Raw genomic sequence first — 17,146 nt, 5'->3', positions numbered from 1 at the left:
CATGCACAGCCCTCTGCTCTACCCAGGAAAGACATGAATTAAAATGCACTTGAATGGGGAACATTTTTTCTTGAAGGCTGCATAACAGCCAGGTGTGTTTGACGCAACCGCTGGGCAGTTTCGAGATTTCTCTTTTTTAAACACCCCCTTGAATTTATAGGCTTTTTGTTTGTTTAGGTTAAAATTTTTTTTTGTTTGTTTTGCTCGGGAGGAAACGCGAACTTGGTGTGGACATGTGGGCAAGACAGTGATAGGCGCCTGGAGAAAGTTCATGACCTTTAACTTCTCCTTTTCCTAGGATCTCTCTAGGAGCTGACACTCGAGCCTTCACGACCCATTCGGATTTTTCCAGGACTCAGGAGTGGCACTGGGAAAAGGGGACCGCTTTCTGCAATTGGCCTCGACACTGGCTGCCAAGAAGACCTGTCGCCTTTGTTTTTAAGTCTCCAGAAATGGAAGAAGAAGGCGAAGTCAGTTGAAGTCACGAGAAATCAGCGAGGCATTTGAAGGCGCTTCCTGAAAACCTTTATTCCCTGGCACGTTGTCTGTTTCAACAGCCCTGCCCCTCCTCGGAGCCTGCTTGTGGAATTCTTCCCCTTCGGGTGTGTGGTGGCATTCCCCCCCACCTCCAATGTGGACTCCAAAGGATTTGTCCCTTCTTTGTCATTTGAAATGAAATGATGGCCACGCGTCGGACTGGTCTGTCTGAGGGAGATGGTGACAAGCTCAAGGCCTGCGAGGTAAGCGCGGAGCCAGCGTTCCTGGCCGGCAGGGCGGTGGCCTGTGTCTTGAGCGTCCTGCAAGTTGGGGGTCACCGGCCACGGGGCCTCACTAGGGGCTTCCCAGGGCTTTGAGCCTGTTGGTGGGAGCGCCCCAGCTTAACCAGTAGGGAGGAGAAGCCTGGCCCACGTCTGTTTCCAGGGACTCCCGTGTTTCTTTTGCAAGAACATGTCCCGCAGTTTGGAATGTCCTCATCTTGGTCACCCCTTCTCAGAGCCAGGAATTCTCCCATCTCTGTGGCTGTGGATGCTACAAGCCTGAGAATGGGCACCTCAGTTTTCCTCCGTTTTCCTTCAGTCCCCTTCCAAGATATTTGGAGTTGAGCTGGTTGGGGGTGGCTTTCAGCATTTGTGTCTGCTCCAAGGTGCAGAGAGGGCAGCTAGTATGCTTGTTGCACCTGGAACTTAGTCTTTCTTTGGTACTGACGAGGGGAGTCTGGCTGCTGTTGCTGCAGATCTCTGCTTTAGGTAGAAAAAGAAGTGTTTTTCCATGAATAGTTTAAGCACAGCCTTGGAAAACGACCTTACAGAGTCGTAATTCCAACTCCCGGAAAAATCTCCTGCCTTTACTGTTCTCTTATTTATACCCTCCCTTTCACTACTCTGAAGTTCTGTGAGCTGCTCTGTGGTGTCAGGTGGGTTGCGTTGCTGGTTAGGGTAGCATCTAGCATCTAGCATCTTCCCAAGGGCCCAGAGATTTTACTCCAGACTTCCTGAAAATTTTTGAGCAGGCAGGACAGAAATCATAGAAAATACATTGATTTATGACACGCATATACTCTGTTGCCTCTCACCCTTTTTTTTTTCCTCGTGTTTGGAGATTGAAGTATTGGGAATTTACTTCTATTATGAATATACTATGTTTATCATTGGCGGTTTCTGTAATTTGTTCATTAAATAGACTGAATATTGTTATCGTTTAAATTTTACTTTTGAGACGCCTATGTTTTCATTGAAGGGTTGAGGATTACTTTAGACAATAACATACCCAAATGAACCCTCATTCACTGTCTCACTTTCTTTTGCACCGGATGTTAAATTTTAACTTCATAGTCCTTGAAACAAGGGCTGGCTCTTAAGTGTGTGAGTTTTGGCATTTTAATAAAAATGAATCAGAACTTAAATTTTGGTTCATAAAGCAAGCAGAGAAACTTGCTTCATGCAGCTTACTTCATGTCGAATTAGAAAGTTTATGCAGAAAACGCTGTGAGGTACAGTGTGCTATTACTGTACAATTTATTAAGCAGAACTATAGGTTTACATTTAGAATCAGTGTTTTACTTTTTGACATCTGTAAACACCTGCTTGCAGGCAAAAGCATGATTAAGTGGAACACCACAATCCTCTGATCACGGTAAACCATAATAACTCCTTTTGGAAGGCCTACCTGCAACCTGGTGATTGCTTAATGTGTATTGCAGTTACATAATAATATGTATTGTGGTCCTGAAGCCTTATTTGTCATTGTCTTGTGAATACTTTAATTAGCATTGTATTTGCATTCTATTTGCAAGAACTAATGTTATTTGATTTTTTTTTTTTTTTTTTTTTTGGTCATTTAAGAGATGTCCTGAAACCAAGAATTTAGACACATCTTGTCCTTGGCTAGCAAGCAGTATTTCCAGTTTGTTGCACACTTGGCTTTTATTAACAATGACAGTTATGTATTTTTTAACGGCTGTGAAATTTGTTTTCATTTGGACCTTACTGCTGGCAGCATGGCTATCTTGTTTTTAGTTTAGCGATGAAGAAAACACAGTATCACCTGTGTTTTGCTCATGTGAAATATGTATACAGTATTTAGGTTTGGTATTAAACTACAATATTATTTGACTTTCTAAAGAATTGGTATTTTGCCTAGATTCTATGTGGAAGTGGAAATAAAGGGGATATATGTTGTCAGAAAACATTTTAAAACCTCAGGGTTGGGAGTGAAGAGAACTTGTGTAATTATTGCCTGTATTTAGTTGTGACGTGTTTTAATCTGTGATTGATGCTTCTGATACACATTAAATCTTGTGAATATTTTTTAGTAATAGAAAGGGAGTTAGTTGCTAATGAAATACTTTGGGCTGATATTTAGGTTTTTGAACATTGCACTTAATTTTTGTCGTCAATTTTATTAGAAGCACTACATTCCACAGTGGTACTATCACTCTTTTAAAAATTTTAAAAATCAATAATGTGTTTGGATACTACATTTATTATTGTGTTTTTAACTAACAAAGAGATGAGCATGTATGTCTTAATAGTAATGCTGTTAATCAGCCAAGAAAACCTAACTTTGTAGGACAGAAGAAATCAATGTAATGAATTAACAGGAGTCTCTGTTTCATGCTTTATCTAATTAGCCAACTCCACCTTCTCTGAATAAGGTCTTGTGCTTTGTTGAAAAACAATCAGAGATTTCTTGTTCATCTTAAGCATTGCAATTTTATTGTGTTGATGTATGAATACATTTAGGCCTCCCCACCCCCAGGATATATTGGAAGCCTCAAAACAAATAAACAGCACTCTTCAAATAAGAAATTAGGACAGTTCAGTAGAATATGTCTTGGCATTATACAGTAAGGATGGTCCAGATGGTACTCACACGAATTTATATACTTTTATACATCTCAAGGTGTATTTTTAAAACTTGAAATCACTCACTCTGAACCTCTTAAGTGATTTTTGGGTGTGTGTGTGTGTGTGTGTGTGTGTGTGTGTGTAGTCCGTGAAGTCTTCTGACACCAATCCTTGAGTAACTTTGCTCACAAAATCACTTTATATAGATTCTTCTGTTGAATCCTCTATGATATTATCACCTCTTTTCATATCCATATAGCTTCATCTTTCAAGGTTTAACTTTTTTTTTAAGCCAAAGAAGAGAAAACTTTCCCTCAGCTTTCTTAACCACATGATTTTTTTTCCATTTCTAACATTTATTTCATTTTTTATCTGTAGTCCATACTCTTGTCCAGTAATAGAATTTTTGACACTTTGTTTATTATTAAACTTTTTACTAATGCAAATGAACTTATTTTTGTTTTGCTTCTTGACCTAGGCTAAGATTATTCTATGACTGAAATGTATTATAGCTGATGAAATACACTTGTTGGTTGATTTTGAAATACTGTAAACAATACAATAAGACATTTTTCTGGGTACGAGTTTGTATGAATCCATGTGTTGACTCTTCCTTCTGGAATGCTGGACAGTTTACTTTTGCTTTCATCCCAGACTCCCTGGTTCCTTCTCAGGCGCTCTCTCTTCTCTTCCCTTCCTTTCTATCTCCCTCTCTATCTGCCTCTTTTGTAGGGTTTTTCTTCCTCTTCTTGCCCCATTGTTGGTTTTATCCAGAGCCAAGGCCTTTCCATTCCTTTATTCTCTTTCTCACTCCCTGGGTTTTATTTTGCACTCTCCTGTGTGCTGGTGACTCCGTATCTACCCCTCTATCTCAGGCTTTATGGTTGATCTCTAGACCTTTTCAGCCAGTTGCCTATTTACCGAACACTTTTGGGGGATATTCCCCAGGCATTGCAAACTCATCAGATTTCTCCGCTGCTACCACTGACTTTCCCTCTTCCTGTGCACCTTCTTTCGCTGAGTAGCACTACCATCTATTTATTGGTCCAAGTCAAAAACTAGGTCAGCATCCTCACTCTTCCGTCTCGTCATTCCTCATATGCAAAGTCTTGTGGAGTCCACATTCCCAATACCCACTACCCCCACCTGAGTTCAGGTCAGCTGCATCTCACTGATGAACCACAGAAACAGATTCCCTGCGGAGTTTCCCAATAACTTAGCCTTGTCCCCTTCCGCAGCTCTGTCCCTACTGTAATCAGAATGATCCTCCTGATGGGCAGATGACCTGAGGTCGGGAGTTCTACACCAGCCTGAGCAACATGGTGAAACCCGGTCCCTACTAAAAATACAAAAATTAGCTGGGCGTGGTGGTGCACACCTGTAGTAGTCCCAACTGTTTGGAGGCTGAGGTATGAGAATCCTTGAACCCGGGAGGCAGAGGTTGCAGGGAGCCAAAATCGCGCCACTGTACTCCAGCTGATTGTAACATTACCTCCTATAAGACAATTTTCTGTCTTCCCATTTCCTTTGAAATAAAATTCAGACTTCTGGGAAGTCTGAAAGGACTTCGGTAATTTGGTCCGCGCTTCTGTCTCACTTGTTACTTCTTTTTGTTCTTCCTAGATTGAACTCCCGTCAGGTCCTTTCTTCTACCCTTCCCACTACTGTCCCCTGCTCCTCCTCCCTCTGCTCCATGGCTGATTTTTACTCATCATACTGGTCTTTTCTTCAATACTGCTTCCTCAGGAAAGCCTTCCCTGACCCGCAAGACTCTTTCAGTTGCCCCTAGTGTATTCTCTCAAAACACCCTGCACTTTCAGGAATACTAGTTACAAGTTTATCTATATCCCCCTTGGATTGCAGTCCCTATAAGAGCAGGGACCATGTTTGTTTCCACAGGGACTGACACATAGTAAGTGTCAGGTGATACTTTTTGAATGAATAAATGAATATGCAGGAAAGGCTTTACATTTTATTCAGTGTTCATTTAGATTCCCGGACATTATACTCTCTTGATTATCTTCCTTCCTTTTTGTCACCTCCTTCTGTCGCTTTGAAGTTTCCTCAACATCCTGATTTGCTAAACCTTTCTACACCTCAAGGCTCAGTTAATCCTCATTCTCCCAATACTGTTTCATGGTTTTAAATATCAAGTATATGCAGATAATTGACACACACACACTCACTTATATTTCTTTATGTGTACGTGTGTGTATCTCTATTGCTGACCTGCTCCTCTGTCTCTCAGATTCAGATTCCTATATCCAACTGACCTGACTGCCTAGAATCTCCATTTGAATAGTAAATAGGCATATCTAAAACCGCAATCCTGACTCTACCTCCATTCCCCTGGCCCACCTTCCCAAGTATGCTCCTTCCAGTCTTTCTCATCTCAAGCAATAGCAATCCCATCCTTCCAGGCCAGGCATCTTGGAGTGATCTTTGATGTCTCTCTTTTTTCTCATATATGACATGTGGATCTGGTTGACTGATTTCTCCACTTCAGTCCTTGCCAGCCTAAAGCCTGTTCTCCACACAGCAATCAGGACAGACAATTTATAAATCAAATTGTGTCATTCCTTTGCTCAAATTCCTCAAATGGCTTCTCATTTCTCTGAAGATTGAAGGCCAAAGTTCTTGCAGTGACCTGGAAAGCCCTGTATAATTGGTCCTTCCCCCTCCCTGAGCGCACCTCCTGTGCCTCTTCCCTCCTCACTCTGTGCTAGCCATTCTGGTCTCTTGCTTTTCTACATGTACACAAACGTGGGAGTCCCCAGAGCCTTCCCACTCACTGAACCCTCCCCTTAGAACACTTCCCCCAGTCTCTGCACAGCTTGCTTCCTTGGCTCCTTCGGGCTTTTGCTTAGAGGTCACCTTCCCAGTGAAGCTTTGCCAACCACTCCCTTTGTTGAATGCCCCTCCCCTGCTCCCTGTGCCATGCTCTGCCTTCCTTCCTTGCTTTATCTCCCTATCACTTAGTCTCCACCCGGCATGCTTATGCATTTGATTTTGCTTGTTTATTTGAGACAGGTAATATATCTAGAACGCAGGCGTTGAGAATGCAGTTTGTCTGTTTTGTTCACATTGTGTTTCTTGTCCTAGAAGAGTGACTAGCACATAATAGGTTGTCAATAAATATGTTTTTTGAATGAATAAAGACTTAGAAAAACTCCAAAATGTTACTGAGTTTGCATTTGGACATGTAGTATGTGAATTCTTATTTTATTTATTTTATTTCTTTTTGAGACAGAGCCTTGCATTGTCACACAGGCTTGAGTGCAGTGGTGCAATCTCCGCTCACAGCAACCTCCGCCTCCCAGGCTCAAGTGATTCTCCTGCCTCAGCCTCCTGAGTAGCTGGGATTACAGGCGTGTGCCAGCATGCCTGGTTAATTTTTGTATGTTTAGTAGAGATGGGGTTTTGCCATGTTGCCCAGGCTGGTCTCGAACTCCTGATCTCAAAGTGATCCGCCCACCTCATCCTCCCAAAGTGCTGGAATTACAGGTGTGAGCCACTGCGCCCAGCTGAATACTTATTTTAGTTTATATAAAATATGTACAGTATGAAATATGTTCTTCCTTAGACCTCCTGCCCACCTTAAATTCCATTTCATTTCTGTTAGAACTGCTGTTAAAATTTTTGGTGCCTTTTTTCTTTGCACCTTTTTTACCTTTGGGAAGCTGGTAACCAAGTAACAGTAACCAAGACAATGTGTAGTACAAATGTATGAAACAATTTCCACTAAGAGATGAGATCATGATAATTAACAGACAAGTGAAAGGGCAATCAGACTGGTCGATAAGAGAAGCTATAAAAAGATAATCTGTATGGATGATGTTTTATTTCTTAAAACGAATGGCTAGTATATGGATGTTCCTTATTATGTATTTTTATTTTTTCATGTCATAAATATTTCATAACCGGTTAAAAAAAGATCACAAACATTGACCGTGATGAAATGTTAACATTTGTTTATTCTGAATGATGAGAATATCAGGATTATATTATTTTTACGTTTTCTCTTTTTTATTACCAAAATGACAATAAAAGAACACTATGTATAGACTTTAAAAATAGGTAATATGTATTCAGTCTTGTGAAAATTTGGTTTGTGGCAAACCTACACTGCTTAAAACAATACTAAAAAGCATACACACTGCTCAAAGCAACACTTAAAAAACAATTTTTTCTTTTTCTTTTCTTTTTTTTTTTTATTTTTTGAGATGGACTCTCGCTCTGTTGCCCAGGCTGGAGTGCAGTGGCGTGATCTCGGCTCACTGCAAGCTCTACCTCGCGGGCTCATGCCTTTCTCCTGCCTCAGCCTCCCGAGTAGCTGGGACTACAGGCGCCCGCCACCATGCCTGGCTAATTTTTTGTATTTTTAGTAGAGACGGGGTTTCACCGTGTTAGGATGGTCTCGATCTCCTGACCTTGTGATCTGCCTACTGTGGCCTCCCAAAGTGCTAGGATTACAGGCGTGAACCACCTTGCCCAGCCAAAAAACAATTTTTAAAAAGCAAGTTTCTTCATTGGAGGCATAGGATTCATTCTAGACTAGTTACAGTATGGTATAACGCTATTATTTAATTTTAATTTTGTGTTTCTTCATACACCTGAATTTAAGTGTCAGAATACTGTTCCATGCCTAAAGTTTTATGCTGCAAGTTAGGGTTAAAGCTAAAACCTGTTAGAATTGAGAATGATGGCAATAGCAGCAGCAGGGATCATTAAGTGGCATTTCGGCAGAAGCCTGGATTTTAATGTATTGGGTGGGGCCTATCACTAGATAAGAGCCATCAGCAAAGTGAGTACCCAGATGTAAAGAATTTCTCCGTAAATTGTTAGTGTTCCTTCCCGTTCATTTCTTCCAGGTTAAGCGTTTTATGAAGTTCATTGTGCCTTGATGTTCTTCATGTCTTTAGTTACTACCGGGTCAAGTAATCTAGCACAAAGGTAATATTCAGTTTCTTTTGTTCTTTGCTTTGTGAAGGGTCCTGTCATCTTATTATAGTTAACAATATGCTGATTTAAGTATGGGCAATGCTAGCGTTGATAAGATGCACAGATGCTGTTATTCAATGCAGCTATTTTCTGTTACAGAAAGACCATATGGTAGGCACTTGTTTTTCTGTCTAGTTGATGTGATTAGATTACTAAAATGAAAGGTTATTGGACTTAAAGATTGTCCTACTATTTTATCTAATTTTAATTGACTGTAAGTAATTAAATGTGTTAAAATATTATAAGCCTTCCATATCTTCCCTGGTTTGAAGTAGAAAGATATCTAAATGCAAAAAACTCAATTTTGGATTGCTTTCACCAAAATAGTTTTATGGTTTAAGTTGCCATGTTCTTATAAAATTGGGTATTGTGCAAATTATTTCACAATATAATCTGGATGATGGCATTTTGTGCTTCTCAAATAATCCAAAAGACAAATGGATATATCGTACTATAGGTCTGAGAAACTTGATGTGGGCTGGACGTGGTGGCTCATGCCTGTCATCCCAGTACTTTGGGAGGTAGAGTCGGGAGGATTGCTTGAGCCCAGGAGTTTGAGACCAGCCTGGACCAAATAGGGAGACCCCCATCACTTAAAAAAAAAAAAAAGAAAAAAAGAAACTTGATGTGATGGAAATGTTTTATAAGTCCTCTTCTAGTTATCTATTTAATATGCAAGAATTTCCACTATGTAGATTTGTGAATAAAAGAACAGATTGAGAACCCAAATTTGATATTTCTGACTATTCATCTGTTTTGGGGTAAGTAGACAGATCAGAAGAAACTGTTTATTATTGTAAAAAATAAAAATAAAAAAACAGGGAAGTTAAAGACTTTATTTACTTTTCCCTGGTGACTAGGTGCTGAGTTTTCTATTTGATATTGGGTGTGTTTTTGATTCAGAATTGGTTACTTACTATGTTTTCCCCTGTTGCTTGTCTCTGTTCTGAAGAGGGCTCTGGCATAGTCAGGAGTAGTGCTATGTATGCAGCACTGTTTATAATCCCACAACTTCTTTGCCCTTCGTACAACCTAAGGAAGACACTCTCTTGAGTTCTATTTTTTTGTTCATTGCACTACTCATTAATATATTGAGAAGACTTATATTCTTGAGTATATGTCCTGATTTTCTCCTTACTCACAATGTGGAGACTGTCCTTGAATATCAGCAGATACAAAGCTGGATTTATGATTATATTTAGACATTCTTCTGAATGTGGCATAGCTAGTGTGATCTTGGGAATTCATCAGCGCCGTTTTTTTTTTAACCTTGAGGTAATACCTCTGTAATACCCAGTATTTGCCTAGTAAATACAGATTGTATATTTAAAAGAATTTGTATAAGCCAGATCAGTGAGACTTACTTTCTTCTCTGGGTTCTGCATATTGGCTTCTGGAAACATTATGTGCTAGTAGTGGATGTGAGGGGAAGGAAAGGCTCTGGGCACCCCATTCATATCAGATTGTTATTCTAATCCTTTTAGGAAATTGTTTTTGTTTACTTTTTTTTAATTTAATCATATAGACACCCTTCTTTGTCCATAGATTGTATAAACAGTCAGCCCTCTGTATCCATGGGGTTGCACATTCGTGGATTCAACTAACTGTGGATCAGAAATATTGGGGAAAAAAATTGTGTCTGTGCTGAACAAGTACAGACTTTTTGTTCTTGTCATTATTCCCAAAACCACAGTATAACAACCGTTTATGTGGTATTCACATTGTATTAGGTATTGTAAGTAATTTAGAGATGATTTACTGCAGGAGGTGTGTTAGGTTATATGCAACTATTGCTTCATTTTATATTAGGAACTTGAGCATGTGTGGATTTTGGTATCCGCAGGAGGTCTTGGAACGAATCTCCCTTGAATATTGAAGGACCACTGTATAGATCATATCTATTTTGTGGCAACATAGGTCCAGTCTCTGCCTGTCCGTACATGGCCTTCTCTACTGCATGCCCAAGTCTCCATCTGCCTTTCTCTTGTAAGGTCATATGTCACTGGATTTAGGTAATTCTCAAGATCCTTAACTTGGCCAGGTGCAGTGGCTCACACCTGTAATCCCAGCACTTTGGGAAGCTGAGGCAGGCAGATCACTTGAGGTCAGGAGTTCGAGACCACCCTGGCCAACATGGCAAAACCCTATCTCTGCTAAAAATACAAAAAATTAGCTGGGTGTAGTGGTGCACGCCTGTAATTCCAGCTACTCGGGAGGCTGAGGCATGAGAATCATCTTGAATCCGAGTGGCGGAGGTTGCGGTGAGCCCAGATGGAGCCACTGCACTCCAGACTGGGTGACAGAGTGAAACTCTGTCTCAAAAAAAAAAAAGTTCTTAACTTAATTACATCTGCAAAGACCCTTTTTCAAAATAAGGTCATGCCCACAGGTTTTGAGTGGACATATCCTTTCAGGGGGGTTACTGTTCAAACCCCTACACTGGGGTTTCTTCTGTTTGGTCACATGCTCAGATGTTTCTCTATGCTCCCTTCTTTCCAGATGCTGATGCTGTGTACAACTTAAAAGTGTTGTTAGTGATTTGCCTCTTCTCATGTCTGTTTTGGGGTTCCTAGGGATGCCTTCACACCTAGTTTTGTTGTAAATATTGCCCACGTGTTTTTGTTGTTGCTGTTGGCTTGCTATCTGGCTGCACTTATCTTTTTTTGAGGGGAGAAGGGAATTCAGGGAGATTTCCATGTTGATTCTCAAATAAGGAAAAGATAGTTACGTGAATATTATCCTTCATGTGAAACTGGTTTGAGTTTTCTAAAGGATTTTACAGATGAAGATGTTCTGACGTGGGGACTGAAGATGGGAAAAGTAGACTATGTTTAGGAATGATTTATAAAAGATTGATTATAGTTGGGCCTTTAGTCTCTGAGTTTTTTTTTTTTTTCTTTTTTGGTATGAACTTTTCGTTTAGTGGTTCCCCTGGGAACTTTTGAAAATCAAATGTCTGAAACCCTTCTTTTCCTTCTCCCAGAATTTTTCAGCATCTTAGAGGATGGAATAGTATCAGTTGTTAGATATGCAGCGATTTTGCTAGAAGCCCAAGTGCTCCAACTAACTTCTTTCTCTCTTTCTTTCTTTCTCTTTTTCCCTCCCACCCTCCCTCCCTCCTTCCTTCCTTCCTTCCTTCCTTTTTTTTTTTTTTTTTTTTTTTGAGATGGAGTCTTGCTCCATCGCCCAGGCTGGAGTGCAGTGGCGCGATCTTGGATCACTGCAACCTCTGCCTCTCAGGTTCAAGTGATTGACCTGCCTCAGCCTCCCAAGTAGCTGGGACTACAGGCACCCGCCACCATGCCCAGCCAATTTTTGTATTTTTAATAGAGATGGGGTTTCGCCATGTTGGCCATGCTGTTCTCGAACTCCTGACCTTGGCATCCACCCACCTTGGCCTCCCAAAGTGCTGGGATTAAAGGCGGGAGTCACTGCACCAGCTACTTTCTTAATGAGATTGAGGAAGGAAGCAACTTGTGTTTTGCCTACAACTGGTGATAATGACCCTTTTGTTCGCAAGATAAAAGTTAATCAAAAATGATTCAAATTTGATCTAGTGCCAAACTTTCCTGTTATATTTAGAAGTGTCCTTCCACATTTATTAACAAATTCAACAAATATTTATTGAGCACCTTCTAAGTGCCAGACACTGAGGGTGCAGCAGCATAAAAATACAGACATAGTCTGGTTCCTACCTTCATGGGTATACATGGGCAATGGGAAGTGCAGACAATTGAACAAGTACTTATAGTAGAGTTGCAATGAATAGGATTTTAGCAGAAGAGTAAGGAGCTATGAAAACATATAGCAGGCTGACCTCACCTACTGTAGAGATCAGGGAAAATCTTCCTGGGAAGATTGTGTCTAAGCTAACTCAGGAAGGAGTTAACTAGGTAGAAAGAAGAGAAGAATGTTGTGGCACAGGGAACAACTTTAGATTCTGAATATGCTATAGCTAGGGAGAATATCTATTATCTCTAGAATACTAGGGAGAATATTTAATGTCTCACTAGATACTCTCTATCTAGAGATTCTACATATAGTATATCTAGAATATTTATATCTAGAGATACTGGATATTCTCCCTAGCTGTAGCATATTCAGCTACAAGACCAGGAAGGGAAAAATATAGAAGTGAGCAACAGCCTTTATTGAGTCTTTTCAATGTACTCAAGTTAGTTTTCTCAGAAAGAACAACTTTTGTTTTTACCCATATTTCATCAGTTTCCATACCATCTACATTACATTACAAACACAAATAAAACAGACATAAAGAGATATGTGCAAAAATAAAACTGACTTATGTTAAGCTTGAATGTCACTTGTTGGGAGCAGAATTGAGTGTCTAGATTATCTTCCCAGATGTAAGAGTTGAGCTTGCAGTACTGTTGGATTCAGTTTGCAGGTATTTTGTTGAGGACTTTTGTGTCTGTGTGCGTCAGGGATATTGGTCTGTAGGGTTTTGTTGTTGTTGTTGTGTCCTTGTCTGGATTGGTTTTTTTTTTTTTTTTTTTTAAGAGAAGGTTTTGCTCTGTCACCCAGCCTGCAGTGCAGTTACATGAACATGGCTTACTGTAGCCTCGACCTGCTGGCCTCAAGCAGTCTTTCTGTCCAGTCTCCTGAGTAGCTGGGACTACAGGCATGCACCATCATGCCTGGCTAATTTTTAAATTTTTTTTTGTAGAGATGAGGTCTCACTGTTTTGCCCGAGCTGGTCTTGAACTCCTGAGCTCAAGCTATCCTGTCGTCTCAGCCTCCCAAAGTGCGGGGATTACAGGCATGAGACGCAGTGCCCGCCTCCTTTTCCAGTTTTGGTATCAGGGTGATACTGCCCTCATAGAATGAGTTAGGGAGAATTCCTTATTCCTTGATTTCTTAGAACAGTTTCAGGAGGATTGGTATTAGTTCTTTTTAGTTCTTTGTATGTTTGATAGAATTTGGCTGTGAATCCATCTGGTCCTGAGCTTTCTTTGTTGGGAGATTTTTTTAAATTACTGATTGAGCCTTGCTACTTGTTATTGATGTGTTCAGGTTTTCTATTTCTTCTTGGTTCAACCTTGAGTGGTTGTATGTTTCTAGGAATTTATCCATTTCCTCTAGGTTTTCTAGTTTGTGAGCATAATTGCTGTTCATAATAGTTTTTCATGATCGTTTGTATTTCTGTGGTATCAGTTGTAATGTCTCCTTTTTCATATCTGATTTTGTTTATTTGGGTCTTCTCTCTTTTCTTTGTTACAACCTCTATGGAAAACTGTGTGGAGATTTCTTAAAGAAGTAAAAATGGAACTACCATTTGACCTAGGAATCTACTCAAAGGAAAAGAAATCCACTTATCAAAAAGATATCTGCTCTTGTATGTTTGTTGCAGCACTATTCACAGTAGCAAAGATATGGAATCAACTTAAGTGTCCATCAATGGAGGAATAGACAAAGACAATGTGGTATATTTGGAATGGAAGACTATTCATGGAATACTATTCAGCCATAAGAAAGAATGAAATCATATCTTTTGCAGCAATGTGGATGGAACTGGAGGACATTATCTTAAGTGAAACAAACCAAGCACAGAAAGTTGAATATTGCATGTTCTCGCTCATAAGTGGGTGCTAAAAATTTGTACACATGGATGTAGAGAGTGGAAGGATAGACAATGGAGACTCAGAAGGGTGACAGAGTGGGAGCAGGTGAATGACGAGAAATCAGTTAATGGGTACAGTGTGTGTTATTTGGGTGATAAATATACGAAAAGCCGACTTGACCACTACACTATCTATGCAAATAACAAAATTGCATATGATACCCCATAAATTTATACAAATAATAATAATAGAGTTGAGCCATGGGATCAGCCAGTATTCAAGAATTAGCCAGGAAATCAAGAATTTTGGTTGGTCTAGCAAGTCAGTTAGGCAGAGTTCAATTAAGCCAGCATCTATGGTAATTATAGTTTTGGGAGTTGATGAGGTCATTGAGGGAGGGAAGAGGGTCAAAGTCCAGAATCTGAGGAACACCACCAATTAAGGGACGGACAGAGGCCGACAAACCAGCCACCAAGGCGAACTAGTTAGAAACAAGCTTTTCAGTAGCCTCAATTTTCAGATTTTGAGGACTTTGAATTTGATCTTTATATTTAGCCTTTGGCAAGCTTCCAGCAGCAGCATTGTTTAACCTAGCTTCTCTCAAATTTATTTTGCTATTGAAGACTTTTTTTTTTACTTAACTGTAGTTTATATTCTGCATCCTATAAAACAAGTAGGAACATACTTTGGGAAACACTGCTGTGTACAGGCAGAAAGGAGCAACAGAAGGAATTTATAGAGTAGTCATATGATTAGCTTTTAGTTTAAAAGATGCTTTTGTTAGTCCTGAACAGACAAGATTCCAGAGAGGGGTGACAGGATGTTTGGGAGACCAACTAGATGCCCTGTGATAATCCAGGAGAAAGTTGATGGGGGTCTGAATTTAGGCAGTGCTGGTGGAATGGAAAAAGGACAGTTCAGTATATGTTTTAGGAGAAGTGACAGGATTTGGTAGCTAGATATGAGAGGTAAGGAAGGAGGAGTCTAAGATGACTCTGGTTTCTGTTTGGGTGACTAGGGGGATGAGTTGTACAGCCACTATGCAGATTAGGGAATAGAGGAGGTCGTGCAAGTTTGGAGGGAAGGTGATGAATTCAGTTTTGGACATGTAGTATGTAGGTGTATGTGCTTAGCAAGTGTTTAGTCACGCAGATTTGGAGCTTGGGAGAAAGGGTGGTGTTGAAGAGGGCTTTAGAAGTAATTCATAGTTAAAATCACAGGTTGAGGTGACATCACCTATGGAAGTGTAAGAAATTAGAGGGAGGTCAAGGATAGAATTCTGATTTAGACAGAAAGGGGTGATAATCTTGAAACTATTAATTTATTAGATATCTGTTAGATACTGTTTTAAGCATTTTACAGATGTTATTTCAGATTAAACCTCGTGAAGGTATGTCTCCATCTTACAAATGAATGATTTGAAGCTTAAAGGATAAGTCTTTAGCCTCCTTGGTCATACATCTGTCTTATTAAGATCTAGGCTTTTCTCACATTGCTACATTGCCTTTTGCAAAGAAGTAATAGTTAAAGAAGTAGTAAGAGAACAAAGAGACTGGAACTGTGGTACCCAGGATGAGAGTCATTGAAGGAGTTGTTAGCTCTGTGTGGCGCTACTGAGAGGTTAAGAAAGGACGGAGTACCCTTTGGTACCCTTGGGATCAAGTCAGTGTGAGCGTCATTGATGATGGCACAGCCTTGTGTTGGAATTTGTTTGCTGTGGACCGGAGCCAGCATAGTTGCTTGATTTATATACCACCTCCCCAGGTTGTGTTTTCATTGAATGACTAAAGATGCCCAGAAAAGAAGGAAAAAGCAATAACCTTTTACAAATTAAATAATGTTAAATACTCAGTAAGAATTTTATGAAAACTTTCCTTCATGATCTAATAATTTAAATGTACTGGTGGGAACTACATTTGGGAAGATGATGTCGTTCTGCCAGTTAGCTATTGCTGCTTAGACAGGAAAGGGAGGGGAAGATCTTAATTGTGGACCACATCACTGCAGAGCTCTCGTAACCCGCTGCTCTGCTGACAGAAGCTGAGTCAGAGAAGAGATGCAGACTGCGCTATAGGCAGTCATGGCCCAGTTCAGGATTTTAGACTGCATGATCAACCACAATTGGAGTTTGTTGTGCAATCTGTATTGTGCATGGAGTGGTCAGGTTTGTTTCATAAGTGTGTATGTATATATTTGCTTTTTAATTCAAAACTGCTATGATGTATAAAGCAAAAGTAAATCAGGATATAAAAACACTGTCTTCTTGTAAGAGTAGGAAAGTAATCTTTTAGAATTTTTTTTTGTCAAAATACCTGTTTAATGTGATAAATCGAATGATCTGAATTACTTTAAAAGAATTAAGTTAATTCTTAAGTAGCACAGATGAGACTATTTTCAGAGCTTTAAGTGGTGGAGGAGGGGAAGTTAGAATGAATTACTTAAAAGTGGCGAAAAATTAAAGCAATATAATTGTAACATAAATGTTACATATTTTTGAAGGCATCTGACATTGTATTTATTAGAAAGTAGGCAAGATTTTGGAGTGAGTTGCTTTTTAGCTAGTTTTTCAGTTTTAGTGAAATATGGTTCTTGAGTTCTTTCACAGTGGGATTAAATGGAAGTACTTTTTAAAACTTTTTTGATTACTAGTCTGTTTAGAAAATGGTTATTTTGCAATAGAGAAAATCTGCTACGATAGCTATTGTCTGCTTTTGAGTGTTCTTCCCTAAGAAGCAAAAGCTCTTATTTTTCCCTTTATCCCTTGATCAACATTGTTATTATCAGACTGTTGTTGTTAATCGTAGATAATATTGTAAAAATTCAGCATAATGGCTTCTTTTACAGAATAGAAAGCAACATGAATGATAGCTTTTGTTCCAGTTATCAGTGAATCTTTAAAAACTATGAATTATTTACCTCGTAGGTTATTCATCACTTTGTGGGTATTTGTCTTCCTTACTAAAAACAAGTTATTTAATATTGTTTGAAATTTAAAAGGAAAACAGTTGAAAATGTAATTGAAAGCAATGAATGATAAATAAAGCACACTGACCATGCTTGCCCCAGCCCCAACCATTTCTCAGTTCTTCCATAACTGTGATGTGAGCTTCTTCGTTTATGATATGGAATTAGTTCCCAGTGGTACTTTGGGGTGTCCAATACTTTTCTTTATGTACTATTTTCTCTATTCTGGAATGGTGAAAAAATATTTTCATAGTT

General features: G+C 39.5%; 1 protein-coding gene across 4 annotated transcripts in view; it reads left to right on the top strand.

Annotated features, from left to right (window-relative positions):
• The first annotated feature begins 298 nt into the window (after positions 1 to 298).
• The window catches only part of ARHGAP21 (Rho GTPase activating protein 21), a 135,522-nt gene continuing 118,674 nt past the window's right edge, over positions 299 to 17,146 (top strand). For 2 of the 4 annotated variants that reach the window (XM_055352013.1, XM_031015314.2), the window contains exon 1: positions 299 to 740. In XM_055352013.1, the coding sequence (XP_055207988.1) occupies positions 678 to 740 (63 nt within the window). In that variant the 5' untranslated portion in view covers positions 299 to 677. Of the gene's footprint in view, positions 741 to 8,218; positions 8,301 to 17,146 lie in introns of all 4 variants that reach the window. The other 2 variants (XM_055352014.2, XR_008668750.2) reach the window with 2 other exon arrangements.

The sequence above is a fragment of the Gorilla gorilla genome, chromosome 8 (assembly GCF_029281585.2).
Source record: "Gorilla gorilla gorilla isolate KB3781 chromosome 8, NHGRI_mGorGor1-v2.1_pri, whole genome shotgun sequence".
In the NCBI taxonomy this organism is placed as follows: domain Eukaryota; kingdom Metazoa; phylum Chordata; class Mammalia; order Primates; family Hominidae; genus Gorilla; species Gorilla gorilla.
The sequence above is the reverse complement of the archived record's forward strand: the minus strand, read 5'-3'. Positions and strand labels throughout refer to the sequence as shown.